Below are 25996 nucleotides of genomic sequence, written 5' to 3'. Positions count from 1 at the left end.
GCCAAAGGTGCTTCAAACTGAGTAAAGGGTCTGAATACTTAAATATTACATTTCAATAAGTTTTTAATTTGTAATATATTTGGCTGGTTTTGCTTTGTCATTATGGGGTAGTGTAGATTGAGGGGGAAAAAACAATTGAATCATTTTTAAATAAAGCTGTAACAAAATGTGGAAAAAGTGGTCAGAATACTTTCCGAATCCACTGTATGGCAGCATTTTCCCATTAGCCAAGCTGTAACGTCAACTTCAGAGGCATCCATATCGGCATTCCATTTAGATCTGCCAAAACCTCCACTACTGGCTCTTCCCAATTTGTTGGCACTCCAATTTAGACAAAGCAATTTCAATTCCAATCTAACTTTAAAGTAATTTACATTTCTCCTATAAGCATGTACACCTGTTCTGCCAGTCACATTATGTTAAATGTACCCAAAACACACACACGGGTCACTAATTTCAGTTTGCTGCAGCTAGCGACTGGAACGAGCTGCAACACACAAACTGGGCAGTTCTCAATCTCTTCATTCAGACTCCTCACAGGAGGCATTTTTCCAGGCCGTCGTTGTAAATAAGAGTTTCTACTTAAGTGACCAGTCTGGTTAAATAAAATATGCTTTATACAATCCACAACACATGACAAAAGCAAATTGGTTGCAGATTTGGGATGCGGAGTTCTAAACATTGGTGCAGCAATGCTTGATGCAGGGTAAGAAAATACTCCACTATAACTTTTCATCTAACCACTCGCCTTGTTCTTAGTTTGTTTGTTGGGTTTGACATTGACGATACACTGGAGATATTCTAAGATCTGATCCAGTGTAACATGCGTTTCCTGAGAGCCCATGGATATGCCAAGGAATATGACACCGTGATAATGAATCCCCCGTTTGGTACCAAACACAACCAAGGCAAGTTCTCCCTTCAAATATAAAAAGTTCAGAAAACTTGATCGCTTTCTAAAAAAAGTTTGGACATGCAGTTTGAGGACCGCTTTAACTATGGTAATGACAGCAGTATATTCCTGTCACAAAACATCAACACAAGATGTAAGTTGTTCGAACACTATTGTGGTGTAGTACTCCAACTTCTGTCATAAGTGGTTGTCCAATTTCTCTTTTTGCAGAATATCAGCACATACAGAAGAAAGCAAGTGACAAGAGTATAACTTGGGAATAGCAAGTAACAAATGCCGAACAAGTATACAAATCGATCCTGCCCGTGTTTCTCTCCTTGACAGAGCTAAGATGTGACTTGCCAGCGTCCTACAAGTTCCACAAAAATCTACATCGTTAAGGGGCAATGTTAACAAAAGTCTGTCAATTTAAAAATCACATTTTATTGGCTATTCACAAAAGTAAATTAGGAAGAACCTAGATCTGGGCTTTAGGATTGAACAGTATACAAGATTAAAATAATTGAGGAAAAATTTAATGGCACTGATAAACAAATTTCTATTGACATGCACGTCTTCGTACGGAGGTGACGAACAAGCATAATACACTCCTGTTGAAATGAAATGTTCAGACGTAGTCAACAAATTAAATCCATATTAAATAAGGCAAACCCATTAAAAAAAAAGAAATTATGTTCAGGGTAGAAATGTACCGTTTCCATTTGCATTACAAATTGTTTTCTAGGTTGACATCAAGGTGAACTGTCTACAGTTCTCTTGAAGCCTCCACTGGAATGGAATAAAGTTGTTCTGTTTTCAGTTAGTTTCTTTTCAAATACAATATTTCATTGAGATGTGCAGTAGATATCATTTCTAAGAACCATTCGGAGTTTTGGCAACCTTTGCAGCTGGAGCATCAGAGTCTTTGTCCGCTCCTGCCAGTGCTCGCTTCTTTGGACTAGGAGGTGCTATTGGAGAAATGTAAGTTAAAAGGAAAATATTACATACTCAATTGTTTCAATGTTTATTTTCTCATTGAAGATTGGTAGAGCCATTTGTCTCACCAGAATCCTAACTGCTCTTACCATCATCATTATCACCATCATCAAATTTAGTCTTTCTGCCTTGGTAGTGTGATTTGCCATCACGTCCACCCCTGTCCCTTCGTCCTCCTCGCCCCCCTCTCCCACCTGATTTCCGGCCACCTGTAAAGATCGAAAGGAAATGTTCCATCAGATCAGACAGGAAATATCACCCCCCCCCTCCCCCGAAATCAGTTACCTCTGCCTCTTTGTTTGTTGAGAGATTCCTGTTGATCTTCAATGATCTTTTTCAGAGTTTCCCTCTCGGCATCTCCCTCCACCACCTCCCAAGTAACATCTTTGTCTTTAATTTTCAAGTTTCCTCCATTTGCTTCTTTGGCCTTATCAAAAGCTTCCTTAGCACTCACTCTGAAGAGGATGGTACCCTTTAAAATAATAATTGATCATTATTTCCTATGCCAACTTAATTTGTGTAATTGAAGGGTGGTTCAAATAGTTTATTACATTGCAATTCTTGCCTCTTTGGCACCCCTGATGAAATCAATCCATTTGATTTGACCATGACCTGAGAAAACCTCATGAAAGTCCTCTCTTGAAACACTGTCAAGATTGCCTGAGAACTTCAGCAGGCATCCGGTCTGCTCGTCCAGAGATTTCTACAAAGCAAAATAAAGCAGAGCAACACTAGTGAGCAACTTTAAACCTCCCTGATTTGGGAAGAAAAACAATACAGAAGGGTCCTGTTCAATAGGAACAAACAGGAGAAAAATAATCTTGAATTGGAGGGGGTACTACACAAACTAGCCCAATAAGAACAGACGCCAGTTTCAAAATGTTTAGTCCAAATGAAGACGACCCCCTTCAAAACATACAATGATTTAGTATAGCACTTCCATAGAGCTTACCATTTCCTCTTCCTCTGCATGTTTTTGTTTTTCGTCCTTGTCTCTATAAAAGTTCATTTTGCACAATTTACTTTACCATAAGACAAAAAATAACATTATTAAGTGTCAGTAATGTGCTCACTGTTTAGCTTTAGCCTTTGCCTCCGCTTTGAACTGTTTTCTATCCTCTGCTTTCTTTGCATGGTAGTCCTCTCTGAAAACAAGAGCAGAGTTAATATACATTTTTTCACCAGTATCAATAGGTCATCTTAGAGACATGGCAATGGTAGCTAAGCCTCCACATACCTTGACAGTACAATCATTTCATTTTCTTTGAATGATTTGGTGTCTGTGCGTCCAAGGAACTGCTTTGATACTTCTTCAGTGTCGAAAGTCAGGAACACGGAGCCCTGAAAATGGATGGAGATGCTGTGTGTTTATTAAACATTTCAATTTTAACTGGGGGGGGGGGGAACATCTCCTGCCACATTACCTTGAACTTCTTTTGCAAGTTTCGTCTCATCTGAATGTTTTCTATGACGCCTTTCCCTTTCAGCCACCCATCAATTTCATCAAGCGTCGTCTCCAATGGAAAACCTTTCTGGGAGATCATAGAACATGTTTGACACAGAGCTTCAAAACAGCTGTAAGATCTCAAATCAGTGGCATCTCAAATATTGGAAAACCCAACTTACAATGTACACAGATTTGTGTTTGAGGGCATCTTTGTACTCGTCATTCAGTTCTGGTAAAGGCTTGCTTGAAATTCTCCTGATTTTTGTTTTATCCTCACTCATTTCCAAAAGGCCAGTCTTGGATTTTTTCAGAGACTCAACAATTACGTTCGGATCGGTTGTCAAACATTTCAGTCTGAAAATAGAGGGGAGAGTTAGGAATCATGTTATAGCTAGCAACTAATCTAAAAAATAAAAAAAACAATGTAGGCTGAATTAAGTCCCAAATTCCAATTGAACAAATAAAAGTAAATTGCACAAACCTGTTAAACTTCAGCATAGTCTCCAGGGTCACCCAGCCATCATCGAGCTGCAACTGTTCTTTGAGGAACTTGTCTCTTGGAAGGTTGTGATCACCAAAGTAGTACTTTGAAGATAAAGAAAAACATGTCAATCAGGGATGTCCAGCATTATCCAGGTTAGCTGTCATTATAATACCACCAGCTTTGGTTATACAGCTACAGTAGAATACATTTTGCTATGACAATATACCTCAATCTGTCTTGCCACCTTCTTCTCAATTTCAGACATTGCTTGATTTTCTGCCATGATGTGTCTGAAAAAAACCAAGTCAGACAATTACTAGATCAAAATGTGACGAATCAATAAGCAACAGTAACCAAATAGGAAATGCTTTAGATACAAGTACTAGCAATGTCAGCTAATTACACAACGGACCTGTATGCGCAATGCATATGCATTGAGAAAAGCTTTTACTTAAGCTCCGAACACAACAGCAGTTTTTTGCGAGAAATAGTACGCAGCATCATCTGGATATGTAATTTTTATTTAACTAGGCAATTCAGTTATGTACGCAACAAAAGTTCAACATTCACCTTGTGCTACCATTTCTGTCAAGCACTCTACGCATAGTTTGACGCATACGCACCACGCCCAACGCACTGCAACGCAAACGTAACGTTTCATTGGACATTAATAATGTAATGCTGGTGTACCAAAATGCAAAATCACTGTCTGTGTGATCGAAGCGTTACCCACGTTCACACTCCTGGCTAAAGACAGTCATGTTACCCAACCATTATATAAATGTCCATACTATATGAAGTATTTTCGTTTACTAGTAGTTACAGTAACAGCCTCAATTCAAACAAGTACATTACCTAAAAGGGCAGTTTACACCATGATGAAGTTTACAGTGAGTCCAACGCGTACTTATATCAAAGATGATCTTACATGGACAAAGATAGTCGAGTTAAAATTCTAACAATGGAAATACATGCCCTCAAATATGGGAGGCAGGCAGGCGGCGATATCAGTTGGGTCCATTCTAACCAACGAGGGAAGATAGTTCTGCCTGTTGTTCACACGCCTCCGATATTAAAGTCGTTTTTCAAAGTTGCAGAAATGCCACGTACGACCACTTAGATCAATTGAGTATTAACAAACTAACCATTACGAAACTTCTATTTGATAAAATATGCCTCGCGTAGTAAATTACCAATTAAATTTGTTGTTGACCAAATTCGACATTCATTGTCATTCGTCGTCTTATTTTCGTGGACCGATTTAAATGGACCGAGTAAATGATCTCGCTTCACCTCTTCCTCTCTGGCTACACGAACTGTGCTAACACGTTAGCTTTCTAGCGATCAACTGCTTATTTTCTCCACAGGCCTCAAACATACAAGATAGGGCGGTTCTTTACCAAATAAAATGCATTTTATATAAACATCTACCGCTGTTAAATTGTAACAGATTTACTTACTGTGATAAATTGACCTGCTACCTGCAGAAATGCTGGTTCTTCAGAAGACTTTCTACCACACTACTTAATCAAGTTGGCAAGCAAGCACGTTCTACGGAGAATATTGAGGGCCAAAACAAATGGCTTTGTGCACTGCAGCCGGGGCTACAGCGCCGCCTGACTGCTGCGGAAGTACCTCACGGTCAAAGGTTTTGGTAAATATTGTATTTTTATTTACACGTGTTAATTGACTTGTTAGAAAATATTTGGACATATATTTAGGCAGAATTCACACATCACACTCTACGAAATCAATGAACATACAACCACCGCATCTATGTGCAACATCTTGTAGATGGACGTTACATTTATCAAGTAAAATCGGGTGCATGAAGCGCATAAATCAGCCACAAAACAGTTGTTTTAGTTCATCATTTTTTTTGAACATTCAGAATCCGATGTCTCCACATTTGAAAACGGATTAATTGTGCATACCTCAAACCCTAAGATTTAGATGTAAGGTTGATACCCACCTGGTGACATTTGTGCTTCAAGTGTAGAGATTTGTTTAAAAACTGTGCATTTGTGCATATCAGTGCTTTATCAGATTAACCAGTATAAAAGTACACAAATGGTAGTGTTAAAGTGTTAAAGTGCATGAGAACCAGTGTTAGAAGCCATTCAATGTAAGTGGATTGAAAATGATGTGCTATTTTTGTAATATTAAACCAGCAGCAGTCATTTGTCACTGAACATTTGTTTTTGGCCAAATGGTTATAAATATGCTCTAAATAATGTAACTTTTTGTATAAAGATTCTTAGCACCTGTCACACATGATCAGTATGGCACAAAGGACTTGCATCCATGGGATTTAGTTGAGGTTTGTTGTAAACGTACATTCAAAGACACAACACACTGTAAATCCAAATGCAGCCCTGTGCTTACTGTGCTCAGGGTCATACTTCTCAATGCTCTGCAGATACGTCCCCTTTGAATAGGAATATCCCCCGGTCACATAATGTAGACATTGATCACTACAGCACCACACTCCATCCTCTCCTTCATCATTGACAACTGCCTCCACACATCTCTCTCTGGATGTCATCCTAGTCTGTCCTCCCAAGTACAGCTTGTTGTTCAGAGAAACAGAGCACAGGCCATACTCTGAAAACATAAAGACAGATTTAGATTTCCTGACTAAATATATTCCATACAAATGAAAATATATGTCCATTTCCTTTGAAATGTGTCATACCTAGATGAGGAGTTATTGTGACAATGATCCACTCATTGATGTCTGGCTTGTAGGCCTGAATCTTTTCATAGGTGCTACCTCCTCTGGTTCCACAGTGGCCCCTGGTCACAAATATTGTGCCATTTACGACACAAGCAGTGGCATTTCCTACAACTTTCAAAGAGGAAGCCTTTTGTCAAGAAGAGTGAACAGCGGAACACAAAGCAATAATGATTTCATTAGTACTCAGTGAAATATTGTTCATGTTATTTGAATGTGCAGAATAACTTAAATCATTATTTACAGGTCAATGGCTGAGAATCAGTTGCCCAGACAACCATGTAAAACGGACAAATGGGTGCCATTTGACCACAGCATCGAGAACTTTCTTGTTCCATACGTTGACTGAACTCAGCTTGTCGTAGTCCACCTCGAAGAACTTCTGTTGTATGAGTATTACCCTTCGTGCCTCCCACTCAGGGCAGATGTGCAGCACAGCAAAAGAGTGCATTCCCAGGCAGTTGTCCACATCCAGGAAGCGTATAAGGAAGTCCTAGCAAGCAGTCTTCAGAGTTTAACTGTAGGTCTGCTGCCTCTAGCAGGCTCTGTACATTTGTCTCAGTGATGCTCACCTTGGAAGTGTATATGTAGTTCACCAAAGCACTCAGAAGTTCATAATCAATCCCAGTCAGTTTGAAGAGGTCATGTCAGCTGTGACTTTAAAAATAAGAGTGGTGAGCTGACAAAGCCGCCTTGTGACAGTGAAAGACTTGTCCTGTGGCCCATTGTAGGGTGATATGTGTGAATGTCACCTACATATAATTCTTAAAGCGCATCCAATAGCTCATTCGGCTGCCGCAAAAGTCATAAATATATCTTTATTTTCCTCTGGGGTGTTTATTTCTGGTGTCCCATTAATTCAACAAGCCTGAAAACATTTGGGGAAAAAACTAAAGTCATCTGTACAGTCACACTATTACAAACATAGGCTAAAACATTAGGGCTATTTATATCTATCCAAGCATGAGTAGGCTACGAGGACGGGAAATTAAGTATATCATGTCATAATCAGCAGCACACAACTTCATATTCCTAAATCATTCGATTCCAATCATTCATCTTCAACACAACAGTCCCTCGTTCACGCTTACATTTCCACTATATAGTGGCACTTTCTTTACTAAACCGGCGCTCGGAGTGCTTTTGTTTGAGCGCTGTGACGAAGACTCGCAGAGGGTTACCTTAAATTAGCTCAGGACGGTGGCAGCATACCTGTCAGATTCTCTTCCCGCTCTTCTTGTGTATCCTGCTCCATATTACTCCAGTCAGCTTCCCAGAAACTTAAGCAGTCTGCTTAGCTTTATTATTAGCATTCCAGTTATTTCCTGGACACGCATTCTCCTACCATGCAGAATGAGCCGAGCTAGACACAGCATCGATGCGCACAAGGAGACTCCAATACCACAAGTGAACCAAAAAATATGGTTGGCAGCCTATTTAAATTTAATTGAGGATTTCCCCCCACTGCAAAGAACCACTTCGCATTGTCAGTTTTAGCCGAATATGGATTTAGATTGCATAGTCTAACACGAGATTGTAGTGGTGCCATGAACAAGCTCGACGTCAAACCTTGACTAACACCAATTGTGGTTTACAACCTCACTACAACGTAGAATCATCTAAGTGATGGAAATTTGACTTCAACCTTCACGGTTTAAAATGTTTTTGTTGTTTAAAAAAAATCTAAATTACTAAGAGGCTGGTAGTCTAACAACATCTACTATCTTTATTGCACCCAAGGGAATACCAAATACTAGTAATAGACTAGTCATCATAGAAACCAAGGATGCACAGCAAATGCATTCGAGTTTATTGGCAGGTTGAGAAGAGTTTATTTTGTTTCCCCATTTCAGCTACCCTCCTCCTGGTGTGTTTTCATTGAGAACATTTACCAAAAACAGGCAAATAGAGAATACAACAAAATATAAACCAGTGTAATAATGTAACAATTTGATTATTTATTACATATAGCCAGCATCTCTACAATAGAAATGACAGAGGTGCATTTTTAGTAACTTCTACGCGTTTGTGTTGTAAATCAAGTATTGCAATGTTAAAACGCCAAGAAACCATTTTGATTAATTAACATTTTAGACATTGGAATGCTCTACTGGTCCCTCAGCATTGTAACAATGCTCTCACTGCCATTTACACAGAGAGCTGTGCTGCTTCTTTCACTAAAGGTTTTAAAGCACCAAGGTCCCCCAAGAGAGAGGATAACCCCACACAATACCACTGATCTCCACTACGAGCTGCAGGGGCACTGAATGACTCCATTTCCACCCCTGCCAAGACCAGCAAACCTGAGGAAAGAGTGGGAGAGAAGCTTGCTGTCAAGTGCTAGTTCAGTGTCAACACATCCTGATGTGAAAAGGCAGAAAACGTATGGGTTAAGACTGCATACTGAAAATGTGTATCATTCAAGAAGCGAGAAAGGGCTATACCTGGTGCTGCATAGAGGGATTATAACTCCTATGATCTCGATAAGCCAATCGTGAGGTTACAATGTCAAATTAATTTCTCACCGGTTACGGAGGGCAGGAGCTGAGGAGAAGCCGCAGCCTTTAAGAATAGCAGGTTGCCAGTGAGAGAGACAGGCTGTCGGAACACGCTGTGGTTCAGCTCCAACAAGACTGGTGCACCTCCCTGGACTGAACCAGTAGCTCTGTAGCTGGAGCCGTTGACAGAGATTTCAACCTCACATGCACCTTGAGTCAGACCCTCAATGTGATTTCTGGTTACCTGAGATTTAAAAACAGTCAATCTGATAAATAATCCTGTTACTCAAGACATTAATAAATGACTCTATTACACAAGTTATTAACAGAATATGACCTTTAGCCAAGTGTCAATGCGGGCCATTTTACCTTGATTCCAGATTCCTTGGCCAGGGTCAGTGAATTGACCAGGTTGGGGCAACTCTTGGAAACATCAGTAAGTAATCCAACCATCACTGCTGAAGTCATGTAACCAGAGGAACCTTTCAAGCAGTCTCCTAGTTTGTGATAATAACAAAAAAGAAACCACGTTCAGTTTGATATACAAGATTATACCACAAGGGGGAGACAAACCAAAGAGCACAACACAACCTGCCCCTAATACCTGTATGCCAGAATGGCATCCAAAGTCTCTCCCTTCCAATCACTGATCTGAGAAGACTGGTTATGAAATGTTGAGACTTTCCCGTAAAATTTCAATTTATCAAGCCTGTTCAGCAATTTCAGAAAAAAAATGAAGCAATTGAAGAATACAAGGACAGTCCAATGCCTTGCAGTGCTTACCTTGAGTTGTGATTTGGACTTGGCTGAAGGGCTGTTTAGAGGTGGTGCATGATTTCAGCACGACTCCTAAGGCCTCTCCAAGTTTGATCCACTGGTGAGACCCAGGGGAGAATGTGCTTGCCAAAACCTGGGCATTCACCTGCACACACACACATGTAATGTGACTAATCAAATGTGGTTTGTGCTTCATTAAGATAATCTAGATCTACTGTATTGAGCTGCATTGTTTTTCCCCTATGAAATTTCACAAGTAATTCAACCGGTTTTACAACACTTCATGTGGAAAACTGTGTGTTGCCAAGTATGACTCAATATTGAATATACATTCTTGCAATGAAACCATCAGAATACTTTGAACAACTTTGAGGGTTACATTGTTTCCAAGGTCTGAAAGCAGTTCTTCTTTTAAAACTCTTGCAACAGTGAAACCATCAAAGAAAGAACCCATTAGAATCGGTCACCAATAGGCATTTGCTTGACCGTAATAGAAAAGTGTAGAACTCACTGCCACGCCCTGATCGGTTTCACCAGTCTTTGTGATTGTCTGCACTCAACTCCAGGTGTCACTCGTCCCCGGTATTTATTTCAGTGTTCCCCATTCATCTTGTCAAGCAGCGTGTTTTTCAGTGCTCTTTCGATTCGTTCTTTTGCTAGTCCTCCCGGTTTTTACCCTTGCCTGCCTTGACTCTGAACCCGCCTGCCTGACCATATAGCCTACCCTGACCTTGAGACTGCCTGCCACTCTGTACCTCCTGGACTCTGACCTGGTTATAACCTTTTACCTGTCCATGACCGTTCTCTTGCCTGCCCCTTAGATTATAATAAATATCAGAGACTTGAACCATCTGCCTCCCGTGTCTGCATCTGGGTCTCACCCTGTGCCCTTATACTCACTGCTCCAACCAAGCCCTTGCCCATCACCATGTCCACAATCTGCAGAGCGATGTCCTGTCCACAGCGTGCCTGGGCCTCCTTTGTACTGGCACCCAAATGAGGACAGCTAATCACATTGGGATGGTTCACCAGGGCACGGTTCTTTGGGGGTTCCTGGGAAAGAATGGAATACCATGATGTTAGTGAATGTCAATACAGGGGTAGACAAGTAATACCAAAATGGAACTTAATGTTTGGGTGGTTTAAGTTATGTGATATTCTTGCCTCAACAAAAACGTCGAGGCCAGCCCCTCCACACTGTCCAGACTCCAAAGCTCTGAGGAGAGCATCCTCATCGATGATGCCCCCGCGTGCACAGTTCACGACCTTGACCCCTTTCTTGCACTGAGCAAATGAGGTGTCGTTCAGTAGTCCTAGGAGAAACAACTTTACCTCAAGTGGAAAAGCACTTTTCACCCTCCAGTACCACAACCATGACACTTCTGTAAAACTCACCAGCTGTAGAAGGCATGAGGGGCGTGTGGACGGTGATGTAATCACACTGGGGCCACAGCTGTTCCAGGGACATCTGATCCACCCCCCAGGTAGCAGTCACCTCGGGAGGAGTGATTGGATCATAGCCGATGGTCTGTCGAAAGCAAATTCAGTTAGACGATAATACTACAGTAGGCAGCTTTGAAAGATTCTTTTTACTTTTCACAGGATTTTGAACTGACCTTCATGCCAAAGGACTGCATTCTGGTGGCAACTTCCTTTCCAATTCTTCCAAGTCCAACTATTCCAAGTATTTTGCCATACATCTCTGCACCCATGAACTGCGAAATCATGAACACAACTTTGATCCAGGTCCCTGAAGCGCGTGAGACTCCACAGATTTAAAGATCAGATTTGATTAGTGATGACTGGCTGAACCCTGGGGTAGACCACGCGACAGTAATTGCTTTGTGTGTCAAATTGAAACTGCTAATGAGGGAAACCAAAATACTCAACCTTTTTACGATCCCAGTTCCCTGCCTTCATGGACATAGCTGCTTGTGGCACATGTCTAGGAAGATAATGATTTTGAATAGGGTTAATAAAAATTCTGTAAAAGTATGAGAAGGACAATGCATTCGGAAAGTAAAGTGGGGCGAAAAAGTATTTAGTCAGCCACCAATTCTGCAAGTTCTCCCATTTAAAAAGATAAGGCCTGTAATTTATCATAGGTACACTTCATCTATGACAGACAAAATTAGAAAAATCCAGAAAATCACATTGTAGGATTTTTAATGAATTTATTTGCAAATTATGGTGGAAAATAAGTATTTGGTCAATACAAAAGTTTGTCAATACTTTGTTATATAACCTTTGTTGGCAATGACAGAGGTCAAACGTTTTCTGTAAGTCTTCACAAGGTTTCCACACACACTTGGAGGAATGGGCCAAAATACCAGCATGTAGATCTCCTCTAGAGCAGTGATGTTTTGGGGCTGTTGCTGGGCAACACGGACTTTCTCAACTCCCTCCATAGATTTTCTATGGGGTTGAGATCTGGAGACTGGCTAGGCCACTCCAGGACCTTGAAATGCTTCTTACGAAGCCACTCCTTCGTTGCCTGGGCGGTGTGTTTGGGATCATTGTCATGCTGAAAGACCCAGCCACGTTTCCTCTTCAATGCCCTTGCTCATGGTAGGCTTTGTTACTTTGGTCCCAGCTCTCTGCAGGTCATTCACTAGGTCCCCCCGTGTGCTTCTGGGATTTTTTTCTCACCGTTCTTGTGATCATTTTGACACCACGGGGTGAGATCTTGCTTGGAGCCCCAGATCGAGTGAGATTATCAGTGGTATTGTATGTCTTCCATTTCCTAATAATTGCTCCCACAGTTGATTTCTTCAAACCAAGCTGCTTACCTATTGCAGATTTAGTCTTCCAAGCCTGGTGCAGGTCTACAATTTTGTTTCTGCCGTCCTTTGACAGCTCTTTGGTCTTGGCCATAGTGGAGTTTGGAGTGTGACTGTTTGAGGTTGTGGACAGGTGTCTTTTATACTGATAACAAGTTCAAACAGGTACTATTAATACAGGTAACGAGTGGAGGACAGAGGAGCCTCTTAAAGAAGTAGTTACAGGTCTGTGAGAGCCAGAAATCTTGCTTGTTTGTCAGTGACCAAATACTTATTTTCCACCATAATTTGCAAATAAATTCATTAAAAATCCTATGTGATTTTCTGGATTTTTCTCTTCTCATTTTGTCTGTCATAGTTGAAGTGTACCTATGATGAAAAGTACAGGCCTCTCATCTTTTTAAGTGGGAGAACTTGCACAATTGGTGGCTGACTAAATACTTTTTTGCCCCGCTGTATACAGACCTCTTGACTTATTCCACATTGTTACTTTACAGCTTTTCTTACATGGATAGAAAAAAAAATCCCTCAATCTACACCAAATACTTCATATTGACAAAGCAAAAACAGGTTTTTAGAAATGTTAGCAAATTTAAATAAGTATGCAGACCCTTTACGCAGTACTTTGTTGAAGCACCTTTGGCAGCTATTACAGCCTCGAGTCTTGGTTATGACACTACAAGCTTGGCACACCTGTATATGGAGAGTTTCTCCCATTCCTCTCTGCAGATCCTCTCAAGCTGTCAGGTTGGATGAGGAGCGTCGCAGCACAGCCATTTTCAGGTCTCTCCAGAGATGTTAGATCAGGTTCAAGTCCGGGCTCTGGCTGCGCCACTCAAGCTCATTCATAGACTTGTCCCGAAGCCACTCCTGTGTTGTCTTGGCTGTGTGCTTAGGGTCATTGTCCTGTTGGAAGGTGAACCTTCACCCGTCTGAGGTCCTGAGCAGGTTTATCATCAAGGAACTTTGTACTTTGCACCGTTCATCTTTCCCTTTAACCGGACTAGTCTCCTAGTCCCTGCCGCTGAAACACATCCCCACAGCGTGATGCAACCACCACAGTGCTTCAACGTAGGGATGGTGCCAGGTTTCCTCCAAATGAGACGCTTGGCATTCAGGCAGAAATAGTTCAATATTGGTTATATCAGACCAGAGAATCTTGTGGTCAGAGTCTTCAGGTGCCTTTTGGCAAATTCCAAGCGGGCTGTCATTTGCCGTCTGAGGAGTGCCTTCCGTCTGGCCACTCAACTGTAAAGGCCTGATTGGTGGAGTGTTGCAGAGATGGTTGTCCTTCTGGAAGGTTCTCCCATCTCCACAGAGGAACTCTGGAGCTCACTCACGAGTGACCATCGGGTTCTTTGTCAGCTCCCTGACAAAGGCCCTTCTCCCCCAATTGTTCAGTCTGGCCAGGCAGCCAGCTCTAGGAAGTCTTGGTCGTTCTAAACCTCTTCCATTTAAGAATGATGGAGGCCACTCTTCTTAGCCACCTTCAATGCTGCAGACATTTTTTGGTACCCTTACCCAGATGTGTGCCACGACACAATCAAGTCTCGGAGCTCTTCAAACAATTCCTTTGACCTCATGGTTTGGTTTTTGCCCTGACATATACTGTCAACTGTGGAACCTTTATCTAGGACAGGCATGTAACTTTCCAAATCATGTCCAATCAGTTGAATTTACCACTGGTGGACTCCAACCAAGTTGAAGAAACATCAAGGATTATCAATGGAAAAACGATGCACCTGAGCTCAATTAAGTCTCATAGCAAAGGGTCTGAATACTTATGTAAATAAGGTGTTTTTTATTTTTAATACATTAGCGAAAATGTCAACCTGTTTTCAGTGTCATTTAGGGGGTATTGTGTGTGGAAAGAAAAAAGGCTACATTTTTAGAATACGGCTGTAATTTAACAAAATGTGGAAGGAGTCAAGGGGTCAGGATACTTTCTGTATAGCGCAATGAAATACACAGAGGTATTCTGTTTTCATCTGTTGTAGTGTCTTACCTTGAGAGGCTCATCAAAAGGGTACATGTTAGCTCTGCAGCACTGATGGTGTTGCCACTTGGTGTGCTAAAAAAATATAAATGTACACGATAGTCTATCGTTTAGGGAAAAGCCAGATCTGTGGTGATTTGATTTTAAACAAAACTGCATTGAAACGACACACTGATGCATAAACTAATTTCTTTTTAATTACACTTACTTCATGACAATGATGCCCTTTTTAGTGGCAGCATCTACATCCACGTTGTCAACGCCCGTCCCAGCTCTTCCAATGATTTGGAGGTTTCCAGTAGCATTGATGACATCAGCTGTCACCTTTGTTGCAGATCTAACGACAAGGCCATCATAGTCCTGGAGAGGGAATGAACAGACAAAATGAATTGCATAGTGACATTGCATGACAATCGTCTGTTGTTCATTGGAGTAGTTTGAAGAAGTTATTTATGACCTTACAGTTGTAATTTGTGCATGCATCAAACTCATTGAAATTATTGATTTGAGCATTACATGGTGTCAGATTAGCAGCCTTTGGGCTGGTGTAATTGATGTATAGTCCAACTTTTGAAAGTACTAGGTAGAAAAGATTTTAAAAAACATCGGTCTAAATGTGATCCTGGTGTTTAAATCGGCCAAACGAGGGAAATCTGTAAATCTCTGGCGCAGTTGCATCAGATTCCCAAGAAGGCGGTACTAATGATCGACACCAGATAGGAACGCACAAGCAAGGACTTGCTTTTATCATCTAAACTGCAACGGATTTAAATATTATACTGTTTTCTGAAACGCAGAAATCGTTGCGTGTTACTTCAGAGACACGAGGTTATTCAACCAATGACTAAACGCGATATACTTTTTCCGTATTATAAATTAGATACAAACTGTGAAATGGTTGTTGCACATTTTAGATAGACATCGTGCAACAAAAATGTAATGGATGCAAAATTAGTCAAATATGTACACCCCTACCTTGATCTCTGCAATCAAGTCATCCTTACTCATGTTTTGCTTCTCCGTAACTTGGATTCCATTTTCTTGCAGGATCTTCTTACAACAAGGATCAACACTTTCACTGATTAAAATGCGTTTAATGGATATTGGGGCCATTTTTCTGTTCTCAACAGCTACGGACAATTTCACAGATGGGAACCTTTATGTAAACTGCTGGTGGACAGACACTGAGAAGTTCTCAATTCAGTTGGTTTTGAATGAACATTTCGGATAAGGACTGCCCCATTCAGTAAACCCGCCTCTTCTCATCTCCAGTTTCTGACGTGGATGCTGAAACAACGAGGCCATAGATAGAGAAGCATAGATAGGCTACAGCAATGGTGGATGAATTAAGATGTCCCATTCAGGCCGTTTACTATTGAAAAAAAATGGTCACAGTTCCTGTCTGCTTAGGGTGGCACCAATGCATTCGCAGCTGGGTCTGGTCTGCTTAGTTTATTTATATGAACCAGATTTAAACAGCGAGTAAAATGCCTCGCTTCATCTTCAGTCTTTGCTTTAGCCACATAAATGACTTTGATATAACTTGTTGGACCAGAAATACGATACAATCATCAACCGGCAATGTTGTATAGTAGTGATACAATTCTGCTGACTGAGTTTTAAATTAAAATGTTATTCGAAACTTAAGAACAATTTAATTTCTGTGCATGCCTCCCTTTCCTAAACGTGATATAATCGTAGCTGATTTCTCAAGAATATGAGTTCAAATTGAGTGAGCCAGCTTTCAAAGTCTGTGCTAGTCTAATTGGGGTGTTAAGCAAATCACATGACAGGCCCTTCTCTGTTCATTACCTCGAATAAAGATCTAGGGCGAAACACCACGCCTACTTTTACCCAGTCTTTCTATGCACTTAGCCGAAATGATTTATCTAGTGGTCTGTGTATTGTATTGAATACATATCTAGATATTTGAATTGTTTATACATGTAGGCAATCTTATGAAATACAATGTAACCATCAACAGAAAAATTACCTCTACAGAAATGTGTGAAACGCATCCAGACAATCTTTGCTTTTTTTCCGCGTAGAAATGACACCATCTGGTGGGAGACAACGGATTTTTCACTTGCCCGTGGTTCTTCTATCACTCGCATTCTGATTGGTCTCTGTGTGTTCCCAGGTCTCCGCTCTACGCAGCTGGTATCGGGCCGCAAAGGCGTTGCTAGGATACATTGCAACAAATGTGTCCATCGTTACTGGATACAGTCCTACAGAAAACATTCCGTCAAAGGCGCTTTATTTTTTACACAACGACGTTGTAAAACTGTCTAGTGACAAGAAAAGTGCCATGCAACTTTATGTAAGCTCTGAATGCTCTTTTTTAGATTCATACAATTGAAACCAAAATACATTCAGATCAAATGGAAACTGCGACTGTTGTCCGTTTTGGTCGAAGGAGTGGGTCCAGCAAAACAAGTGTGTTTGACTACTTGCATAGCCTATTCGTTTACCTGCTCTCTTGTCGCATTTATGGGTTTGTAACGTTACTGTAGTGTAGCTAATATTGCATATTTTGCTCGGTGTAAAAATGTTTAAGCAAGATCTATGCATAGCCTACCACAGCATAACATTGTTATACCATAGGCATTGTTTTTTATTTTCTTCCCCATTTCATTTCTCCTATTATCAGCGCTAGCAGTTGAGGAAAAAAAAGCAATGCAACCACCAGATCTTCGACAAGTCACTGTTTTGCCCAAAGCCGAATGGCTCCGAATTCAAGGTAGTTTGAATCAAGGGAATAAATACAACGAGAGTCTAAAGGAAGCAACCAAACAACGAGAAGCTATGCACCTGAGGTCCAAGGAGGTGGTAAAATTCTGGTCTAACACAATAGCTGTAAGTATCTTTGTTAGTTTGTTTTTAACAATGCATAATGGTAGCTATTATACATGTCTTACTCTGTGCATGTGCCCACAGGCAGCCTCAGGATCAGTCTCATACAATACATTAGGCAAAAAAATAACAAAAGGGGATATACCTAGACAGTTGTACAACTGAAATGTGTCTTCCGCATTTAACCCAATCTCTCTACACAACCTACTTGAGTAAAATGTGCCATTCACTTCATAGGGACAAAGACAAAAGAAACTGGAGGCAAAGAGGATTCGGGAGGAACTTGAAGAAGATGAGAAGAAACAGATGGATATTGAGGAGGCTAAATATCAGGCGCAAAAGAGGAAAGAAGCTATTGAAAAGGCCAAAACTCAACAGTACTACGAGACTGATCGTGTGAAAGGATTTCATGTTTGTATTTCTTACAAGTTAAAATTGTCTTCTGCAATTATTTTTTTCATCTGAAGACATGCTGTGTTCTTTATAATGTGCATTTCTGAGTTAAATTGAATAAATGCAATATTGTTATTTCTTCCAGCGTGCACTCTTGCTGACAGAAGTCCTGAAGGAAAGGGAGGCCCAGATAGAACTGAAGCAGAGAAAGCAGGATACCTCCAAAGATGTGGACAAGGAAATCATGGCTATCATTAAGTGTAGAGAGGATGAAGCTTTGCAAAAGGAGCAGCAGAAAGCTTTGCAGAGGAAGCTTGACATCCAGGCCACAGCAGAAGACTTAAAACAGCAGTAAGTCTCACTGAAACCTAACAACCTGGCAGCAGTTATCGAATAGAATATCTATACCATCGACTACCATATACTCTACCATGGAGTCAAATTAATTTAAATGCAGTCCAAATAGAATAGACTGAATGCTCTCAATGGTTTAGTATGATGAATGGTCTCTTCCCCCTATTAGGGCAAAGGAACATGAGATGAATAGAGAACGGGAGAAACTGGAAAACAAGAAAGAGGCTGAGGAACTCCAGCGACTAAAAGAGCTTTTTCTGTGGGAGCAATGCATGCAGGAGCAAAAGAAAGAGGAGCAGAAGAGAAATACCATGAAAGCTCACATGGTAAGGTATTTGGATGTTATCAATGTTCAAATGTCTCACTCACTAGAGCAATATTACAAGATTCATGGGGGTGTGTTAATTAATCCTGCATTTGTATTTAAAAGGAGCATCTCTCTAACAGAGATATCATTAGAGCAATAGAGGCACAAAAGCAAGAGATGGAAGAGGAGCGCAGGAGGCTTTTTGCAAATGCAAAACAGAAAATGGTGAAGTTGAGGAAAGACAAAGAGGAAGAGATGTTCAGGTAAGTAGACATATTAGGAGAAAGTAAACAGTTTGATAAAACATTTGAAGTCCTACAATAAGAAATGAGTATAGCTGTGGCATCACTAGTCAACAGTAGTCTTACAATTCTGGAAGTCTCATGGACATAGATTTTCTAAACCGTTTTCTCTCTTAAGAGAGGTCCAAATGCACAGGGGAGGGATCATGAATAAACTGGCTGCAAAACAGCAGGAGCAGACGGAAAATGAGGAACTCATCGCCAAGGCTATTGCTCAACGGGATGCCAGACAGGCACAGCAGCAGAAGGAGAAAGATGACAAGAGGATGGCTATGCTAGACTCAATTGCCTCACACAGAGAAGCCATGGTATGGCATGTGCACCCTACCACAAGCAAAGGGACAATTGGGAGCTCAAAATATTATTCTCACAAAATTAAACTCAGAATTAATATTTATCAATGAATATGACGGCCTATGTTACAAAAAAACGTCTTATCACAATGACACTGGCTTGGTTTTTTCCCCCAGAAAGAAGAACAGGAGCAGAAGGAAAGAGAACACAACGAGAGAGCTATTGACATGCTTTATGCCAAGAAAGAAGCAGACAGAATATTTATTGAAAAACAACACCTGAAGGCACTGAAAATGAAAGAGGATGGAAGAACTTTACAAGACGTCTACATTCATCAAATGGTGAGCTTGGATTTGATTTGCACTTTGCCTTTCCGTGATTACAATTCTTGATCATTTTTGGTATGTCAACTATTTTCGCAATGACACGTAGTGGAATGTGTCAGCAACAGCAACACTTCTAATGAAGCAACATAAGATTTCATTTAACATTTGAAATCTTGCTGTTTAGGCTGAAAAACGTGCCAAGGAACAGCACACAAGAAAGCAACAACAGGACTTTGAGACCAAATATGCAGAGCTCATTGCTGTGGAGGAGAAGCAGTTCCAGCAGTATGCAAACAATGTGATCGATACAGCCACCGAGGCCAAGAGAAATATTCACCCACTCCGCAAAGCTGCCAGGGAGGGAATTGGAGGTGGTCTTGGCCCCATCTTTGGAGGAGTGAGGCCAAGTTACTTGGTTCAAGATGACACTGGTGTCCAGATGCCCAATTACGTCAGCAGTAGATCTCAGGACATCAAAGAGCTGAATGAGACGCGTGATATTCAGCAATCCAAGAAGAGACTTGGATTCACATGGTAGACATCTGTTAAAAAGAGTAACATGGTCAGGTGAAGCATGATTAGAAAAACAATAAACCAATGGAATTCAGCATTTCCTAAGCATTTATGATATACACCCTATTATGTAATTTATTTCACACTCAAAAAACCCACACTTGATAGGCAAGTACTTGACTGACCTAGTGGGATGATTGCAGTCTTTTCAGCGCTCAAAGATAATTCATCTCAGAAATATGGAAATGTAGAGTGTATAACTGTCTCTGAAATTAGATTTTTAGTTTTGTTATTTTACATAATATACATACACACAATTAAATTAAAACTAGTGCACAAATTGGGAAACTGCTGATAATTTCTAGCCTGGTCCTAGATCTGTACCTACATGACAAAGATAGTCAAGAGTTGGCTAAAGCACAGATCTGGGACCAGTACATATAGTGCAATGGTTTCATTTTAATACATACGATTCACACAGATTAAAATGTGACATGTCTATGTTATCTTTATATCTATTGTATCAGTTCACTCTTGTGAAACATTATAATAAACAATCTATAGGCAATAAAACAAACATTTTAACCATATCCTTTTATTTTAAAACATGGTTCATTGGGGAATATTGAATTCGGCCCATTTTTACAAAGCCAGTGGTTTTCATTTATAGTTTAAAGGAAAGTCATGCCCAGGAATTTAACACCTAGTATGAACTAACATGGAACTTCACAGCAATGTATTTACACATTGCTCTGGTGAGGAATTTTAAACATTTTGAAAGATGTAATGGGTGAAAATCTGAACAAAAAATACTAACAAAAATGGATACAATTATACAAAACTAACTAGAGACTGAGGCCAAGATCAAAAGTTCTGGTTCCCTGAAACAGGTTTAAAAAAAAGAACTAAACGGTATACGCATCTAACACCCCAATCATTTCACAAAAAGTCTGCACTCTTACCTGTCTTTCAAGTCAAATTGAGCCTTCTCTGACATCTCCACTTAAATATCAGCATACTAAAAAGGAACGTTTTTGTGTTTTTTTTTAACAAAACCATTTTATGTTTCACTTACAGTATGTTGTCACAATGAGACTGTTGGTAATTTAAACAATCAAAATGTTGAAAATAACCATATGATTAGTCATACATGTAATATTACTTGAGTCAGGCATATAGCCCAGAAAGACAGTCATCCCTTCCATTATAATTATCACAATGGAATCACGTCCCCTCAGTTCGAGACCAGACTGAAAGAGAACATTTTTAATAAAACCTGACAAAAATGTTCCTTCCAACACTCACCTGTTCAGTCACTTCCTTACTCGACCATTAATAAACATTACATTCCCAACATTTGTCAAATTAGTCTGACAGCGAAAAAAAATAACTAAAACATAAAATGGCTTTTAGCCGCTGTCAAATCTTATGAAATCTTAATTTGTACAAATATTCCAGAATTGGATCTGTTGTGATATCTAACAAGTGTCTAAAATAGGTCTACAGCAGAACCTCACACATTATTAGGCATCAGCGCATTAATTTGTATGTTCAAGGATGGACAGGAATGAACATTTAGTGGACTAGGTAAGTGGACTAATCACTATCATCAGAACTGGACTTCTTTTTCTTGCTGTGGTTTTTATCCTTCTCTTGGCTCTTTGACTTTTGATTCCGCTCAGGGTTTTTCCCTGCATCTTTGGACTTGTGAGAGGACTCCTTTTCTGGGCTGCCATCCCTTTTCTTCTTGGAGATGGGGCTCTTTCTACTTCTGTCCTTCTCTTTATTCTCTGAGTTGCTGCTCTTGGACCGCCTTCTTCTGTGAGTGTCTTCACTGTCTTTGTTCTTCCTCTGATGGGATGAACCGTCTTTGCTATGGTCTCTATTGTTGCTCTTACTCCTGGAGCGCCTGCCTCTACGCGAGTCCCTGCTCTTATTCTTGTCTGGACTCCTTGTCCGTTCTCTGCTCTTGGATCTACCTCTCCTCTTGTCCTCCCTCTCTCTGTGGTGCTGTCTTTCCATGCTCTTACTACGCTCCCTACCTCGCTCTCTGTCCCGTGCTTGCTCTTTGTCTCGAGATGAGGCACGTCTTCCCCTGTCCCTGCTTCTGCTGTTAGATCGGTTTCGGTTCTTTCCAGAGTTCCTCTCCTTGCTTCTAGACTTTGTCCTCAGCTTCTCACCATTTCTTCCTTTTGTCTCCTTTCTGTTCTTAATGTCAGCCTCAGTGGGTTTAGCGCGTTCTTTACTTCTATCACAGTCATGAGTTCCAGACTCTGTGGCCCTCTCTTTATTTAGGTTTCTGTCCTTGCTTCTTGAGCGGCCCCTCTTATCATCACTTTTGCCATGTTTCTGATCCCTCTCTCTGCTTTTGGACCTACAACTTTTCTCTTTGCTCCTACTGCGGCTTTGAGATTTGGCCTTCTTTGCCTTGTGTTTGTTATGCTTGTCTTCAGTTTTATTAGGGTCCTTTTCTTTGCTCTTGGATCTATGAGAGCGACCTTTCTTCTCCTTCTCTCTGTTTTGATTGGAGTTTTCAGCAGTGTTTTCATGCTTGGTTTCAGAAATCTTCCTCCCTCTTCCTCTTGGAGCTTTGCCACTCTCATTCCTGCTCTCTGTCATGTCACCCCTACAACAAAAATACAGAGAACTGTCACCCCCACAGGAAACACAGAGGCCAAGTTAACTCTTTGAATAAAACTTAAATAACTGGCCCTTGGCTGATGATCCCTTTTGACAATAGGAGAAATTAGGAAATACTTGAGAAGCCATGTAATTAGATCAGGCCGTTAAAGGTAAAAATCAGCTTATCAGTCCAGCACTGACCGTTCGAATATTAACAAATAAAAAAAGGTAAGACTTACTTGTCACCCTTGATCCAGCGGTCTCCACTGGATGCTCTTGGTGCCCTTTGTACACGCTGCATCTCCTGGCGCCAGTGTGGAGGAGTCTCGCTGCGTCGGAAACGATCCCTTGACCTTGACCTAGAGTGTGACGGAGTTCGGTAGCGCTACAAGTAAAAGATTAAATTGACATTCACTTTCTAGATCCTTGTTTTGCAGAAATGGTATGATAGTACTGTACTTGTTCTATAGTGCACTTACTCTTGGACCTCTGCCTTTAATCGTCCTGCCTGATCTTGTCATCAGAAGTCTCCTCTTATATGTTGACTGACAATTAAACATTCTGCAACAAAACAAAAATGTATCTAAATGAATATAGTTCCCAGTTGTAAAGGTTCAGAATGTAATGTTGTTCTGTCTTGTCCATGAACTCACCTCTCCCTAGGCTTTTCCCTCTCCCTAGCCTTTTCCCGCTCCTTTCCAGCCTCAGCCTCTTTTTGCTGCTGAGGACTTCTCCTCATAAGGAACTTATTTTCTGGGATAGGAGGGATTTCCTCTGGTCGTACCGTAGACGTAACCTCTTCCTCTTTCTCATCACCACTGCGGGGCTCAGACCTACAGACATTACAGACCAGACTTCAAACCTATGCTTTAATGAAGGCGGTTGTGGGAGCAAAATTAAACCAGTTTTCAGTACAAACCCTTTCTTATCTTTTTTCTTCTGTTTCTTGTCCTTCTTCTTAGACTCTTTCTTGTGCCTCTTCTTCCGTTTCTTGGATTCTTTATCAGAGTCACTCGCAGATTCAGAAGAGACGTCAGAACTGTCAGAGTCACTTGAGCTATCACTGCCACTGGAGATGGCCTTTTGTCTTCTCTTCTCTTCTTTTTTTGCTGTAAATAGTAGAGGACACTCAACCAGCGCTAAGGATACCTTTAAAAGCTTTGATCCTGACGATAAGACAGTCCAAGACCTACAATCTAAAGCAATAACAATCTTAAAACAACTTGCCAAATTTCTTTGAATCGTACAAACCTTTCGATTTTGGAATGAGCTCGCCACAGTTCATAACTTTCACCTCAGCGTATGGTCTACTGCCGGCATCTGTCTTTTGACTCTCCATTGTCTGAACGACCTCTTGTCCAGAGATCACTTGGCCAAAAACCACATGGACACTAGAATAAAATAAGCAAGTTATGACAGGTAATAACAACGAAGAACAGATCACCATTTATATAACATGCTCTTATTATGAAAATACAATTCAAGCAGATACAAATGGTCAACTAAGTTGCAATACTTGTCCAAATGTTATACTTACCCATCTAAGTGTGGTGTGGGTTTTGTTGTTCTGTAGACCAATAAGAAAAATGGAGCAGAAGATTAGAATGAGAGTAAAACATATTTTTGTAAGTTAGGTTCACTCAAGATGTTAAATTCATGAATGAATGACCAACTGATTCTAGCTAGGCCAATTAAAAATGAAAACATTGATAGACTTACATGAAAAACTGTGATCCATTGGTATCTTTGCCCCTGTTTGCCATTGACAGGAGGTACTCCTTGTTATGTTTGACAGAGAAGCTTTCATCTGAGACAAAGACATGACATTAGTTCTTGAGGATGGTTTTGATTAGAATATTTAACAAAATTATCTGTAAAATAGTCCTACCTTCAAAGAATCCACCATAGATAGATTCCCCTCCCTTTCCATTGCCTGATTTACAGAAGGAATATAGATATTAGAATATCATCAACAACAAAAAACATTTCCACTTGTCTTTGGTTAAGGCATATTTCATATACCTTCACTGAAGTCTCCTCCTTGAATCATGAAGTCCTTCACAATTCTGTGGAATAGGCATCCTTTGTAATGCAGAGGTTTTTGTGTACCTTTTCCAATTCCTTTCTCGCCTACACAGAAAGCAATGTTTAAGTCAAAACAGAGATGACAATAGGTACAGAATCTAAATATGGTACACCAATGGCAGACCAAGGCAAGAAAAAGTAAATTACCTGTGCAGAGGCATCGAAAGTTCTCACATGTTTTGGGACAGACATCAGAAAACAATTCTACCACAACTCTGCCAACTGCAAAATAAACCATGTTCATGTCAGTGCATATTTTAGTAAAGCGTCTCTAAGCTACATCTCAGAGATATGATAAACGGTAAGACCAAATGAAAACCTAAGCCTTCTTACCCAGCACGTTACTGATGCCAATGTCAAAGAAGCAGCGTGGACGCTGAACCTTGATTCCCATGATCAAACTTCTATAGCTGAAACAAGTTTTTTTGTTGTTAGTTAGCTAGTTAGCGTAGGCCGCTAGTTGTTTACAAATACAACCATAGTACCCATCTCTACAGGCTAATATAGCGCATTAGCCAATTAATTGGCAGAAGAACCAGGCAGTGCAAAATCTGGGCAAGATAAAGGAAATATAAACTAGCTAGCTTTATCAACATGAATGAATAACGTTAATATTTAGTTAGAGTAAACACAATGCAAACTGAAATGTCCACGCTAACTAGCAAGCTTGCTAGGTAATGACTTGTGCTCATGCGGATTGTGGCCTGCTAGCTAACAGCAGTAGCTCGCTAACGTAATTAACTGTTTGATAGATTTCAGTCTTCCCTTTCATTCAACGTTATTTAAAATAGACATAATGTACAATAGCGTAGACATTATAGAGTTGACCTACACAAATGAGCTCAGTTGGCCAATATCTCACGGTAGTTATTCTCAACAAGGTGAAATCGAGTTTCATTTAGCTACCGCTTCTTCCACAATGTTTTCTAAAGATGGCGCGACGGGAAACGTCAAAGCATTTTGGGTAAAAAAAAATATGCGCAGAAGACAACATTTCACACCTGCGGACAGTCTACTGGTAGATCTGGCTGGTTTTTGGGGGTTTATGATGATTGCTTATAACACTAAAAACGTATAAAATATCATATTTTTCTTCAGTTACTGTTTACCTGCTGCTTGTGTAGAGTACATACAATATAGACTACCAGGGGAGAAAATTATTACATGTTATTTATATGAGGGACTTGATCATGGATTACGGTAAAAGGTAGTCACAGACACAACAAACAGATATTTCACCGGATGCAGTGGCTTCAATTTTATGTTACTTTGTAACTATAACATTGATAAGATATCTACAAAATGATCTGCTTAAGTATTCTTAGCGTGGTCGTTAGCGTGGT

The 25996-nt window shown here is 40.4% G+C and overlaps 4 protein-coding genes and 1 long non-coding RNA gene across 7 annotated transcripts; 1 reads left to right on the top strand and 4 right to left on the bottom strand.

Annotated features, from left to right (window-relative positions):
• Window positions 1–1316: 1316 nt before the first annotated feature.
• Window positions 1317–5430, bottom strand: LOC124042887 (lupus La protein homolog B-like). Its single transcript, XM_046361020.1, has 12 exons — window positions 5280–5430; window positions 4046–4109; window positions 3817–3920; window positions 3515–3689; window positions 3313–3420; window positions 3126–3229; window positions 2962–3033; window positions 2841–2883; window positions 2454–2591; window positions 2174–2360; window positions 1978–2097; window positions 1317–1860 (listed from the first exon to the last, which is right to left on the bottom strand). Exons 2-12 carry the CDS (start codon window positions 4100–4102, stop codon window positions 1766–1768), a joined length of 1203 nt encoding a protein of 400 aa, XP_046216976.1. The 5' UTR covers window positions 4103–4109; window positions 5280–5430; the 3' UTR covers window positions 1317–1765.
• An 808-nt stretch (window positions 5431–6238) lies between these two features.
• LOC124043099 lies at window positions 6239–7017 on the bottom strand. Its single transcript, XR_006840265.1, has 3 exons — window positions 6798–7017; window positions 6515–6667; window positions 6239–6423 (listed from the first exon to the last, which is right to left on the bottom strand). It is a non-coding gene; the product is annotated as an uncharacterized LOC124043099 (long non-coding RNA).
• Window positions 7018–8491: 1474 nt separating this feature from the next.
• Window positions 8492–15840, bottom strand: LOC124043850 (D-3-phosphoglycerate dehydrogenase-like). Its single transcript, XM_046362910.1, has 12 exons — window positions 15580–15840; window positions 14813–14964; window positions 14614–14679; window positions 11719–11773; window positions 11445–11543; window positions 11224–11356; window positions 10993–11141; window positions 10729–10881; window positions 9835–9973; window positions 9421–9548; window positions 9079–9295; window positions 8492–8856 (listed from the first exon to the last, which is right to left on the bottom strand). The coding sequence occupies exons 1-12, from the start codon at window positions 15715–15717 to the stop codon at window positions 8702–8704; spliced, it is 1584 nt and encodes a 527-aa protein (XP_046218866.1). The 5' UTR covers window positions 15718–15840; the 3' UTR covers window positions 8492–8701.
• cfap210 (cilia and flagella associated protein 210) lies at window positions 15322–20492 on the top strand. 2 transcript variants are annotated; one of them, XM_046362909.1, is made up of 9 exons: window positions 15322–16924; window positions 17255–17460; window positions 17695–17868; window positions 17996–18201; window positions 18374–18530; window positions 18635–18774; window positions 18932–19121; window positions 19284–19448; window positions 19618–20492. In XM_046362909.1, the coding sequence occupies exons 2-9, from the start codon at window positions 17281–17283 to the stop codon at window positions 19969–19971; spliced, it is 1566 nt and encodes a 521-aa protein (XP_046218865.1). In that variant the 5' UTR covers window positions 15322–16924; window positions 17255–17280; the 3' UTR covers window positions 19972–20492. The 2 variants fall into 2 exon arrangements, with proteins under 2 accessions (XP_046218865.1, XP_046218864.1); XM_046362908.1 differs by having other exon boundaries at window positions 15322–17040.
• LOC124043848 (peptidyl-prolyl cis-trans isomerase G-like) lies at window positions 19325–25623 on the bottom strand. 2 transcript variants are annotated; one of them, XR_006840391.1, is made up of 14 exons: window positions 25486–25623; window positions 24987–25063; window positions 24801–24875; window positions 24591–24698; window positions 24457–24501; window positions 24288–24375; window positions 24106–24135; window positions 23820–23959; window positions 23488–23677; window positions 23222–23401; window positions 23048–23129; window positions 22808–22953; window positions 20132–22572; window positions 19325–19975 (listed from the first exon to the last, which is right to left on the bottom strand). XR_006840391.1 is itself a non-coding variant. In XM_046362907.1 (13 exons), the coding sequence occupies exons 2-13, from the start codon at window positions 25045–25047 to the stop codon at window positions 21543–21545; spliced, it is 2175 nt and encodes a 724-aa protein (XP_046218863.1). In that variant the 5' UTR covers window positions 25048–25063; window positions 25486–25623; the 3' UTR covers window positions 19325–21542. The 2 variants fall into 2 exon arrangements, 1 of the variants encoding a protein (XP_046218863.1); XM_046362907.1 differs by having other exon boundaries at window positions 19325–22572.
• Window positions 25624–25996: the final 373 nt, after the last annotated feature.

Source organism: Oncorhynchus gorbuscha, linkage group LG09 (genome assembly GCF_021184085.1).
Source record: "Oncorhynchus gorbuscha isolate QuinsamMale2020 ecotype Even-year linkage group LG09, OgorEven_v1.0, whole genome shotgun sequence".
NCBI lineage: Eukaryota > Metazoa > Chordata > Actinopteri > Salmoniformes > Salmonidae > Oncorhynchus > Oncorhynchus gorbuscha.
This window is presented reverse-complemented; position numbering and strand designations above follow the sequence as displayed.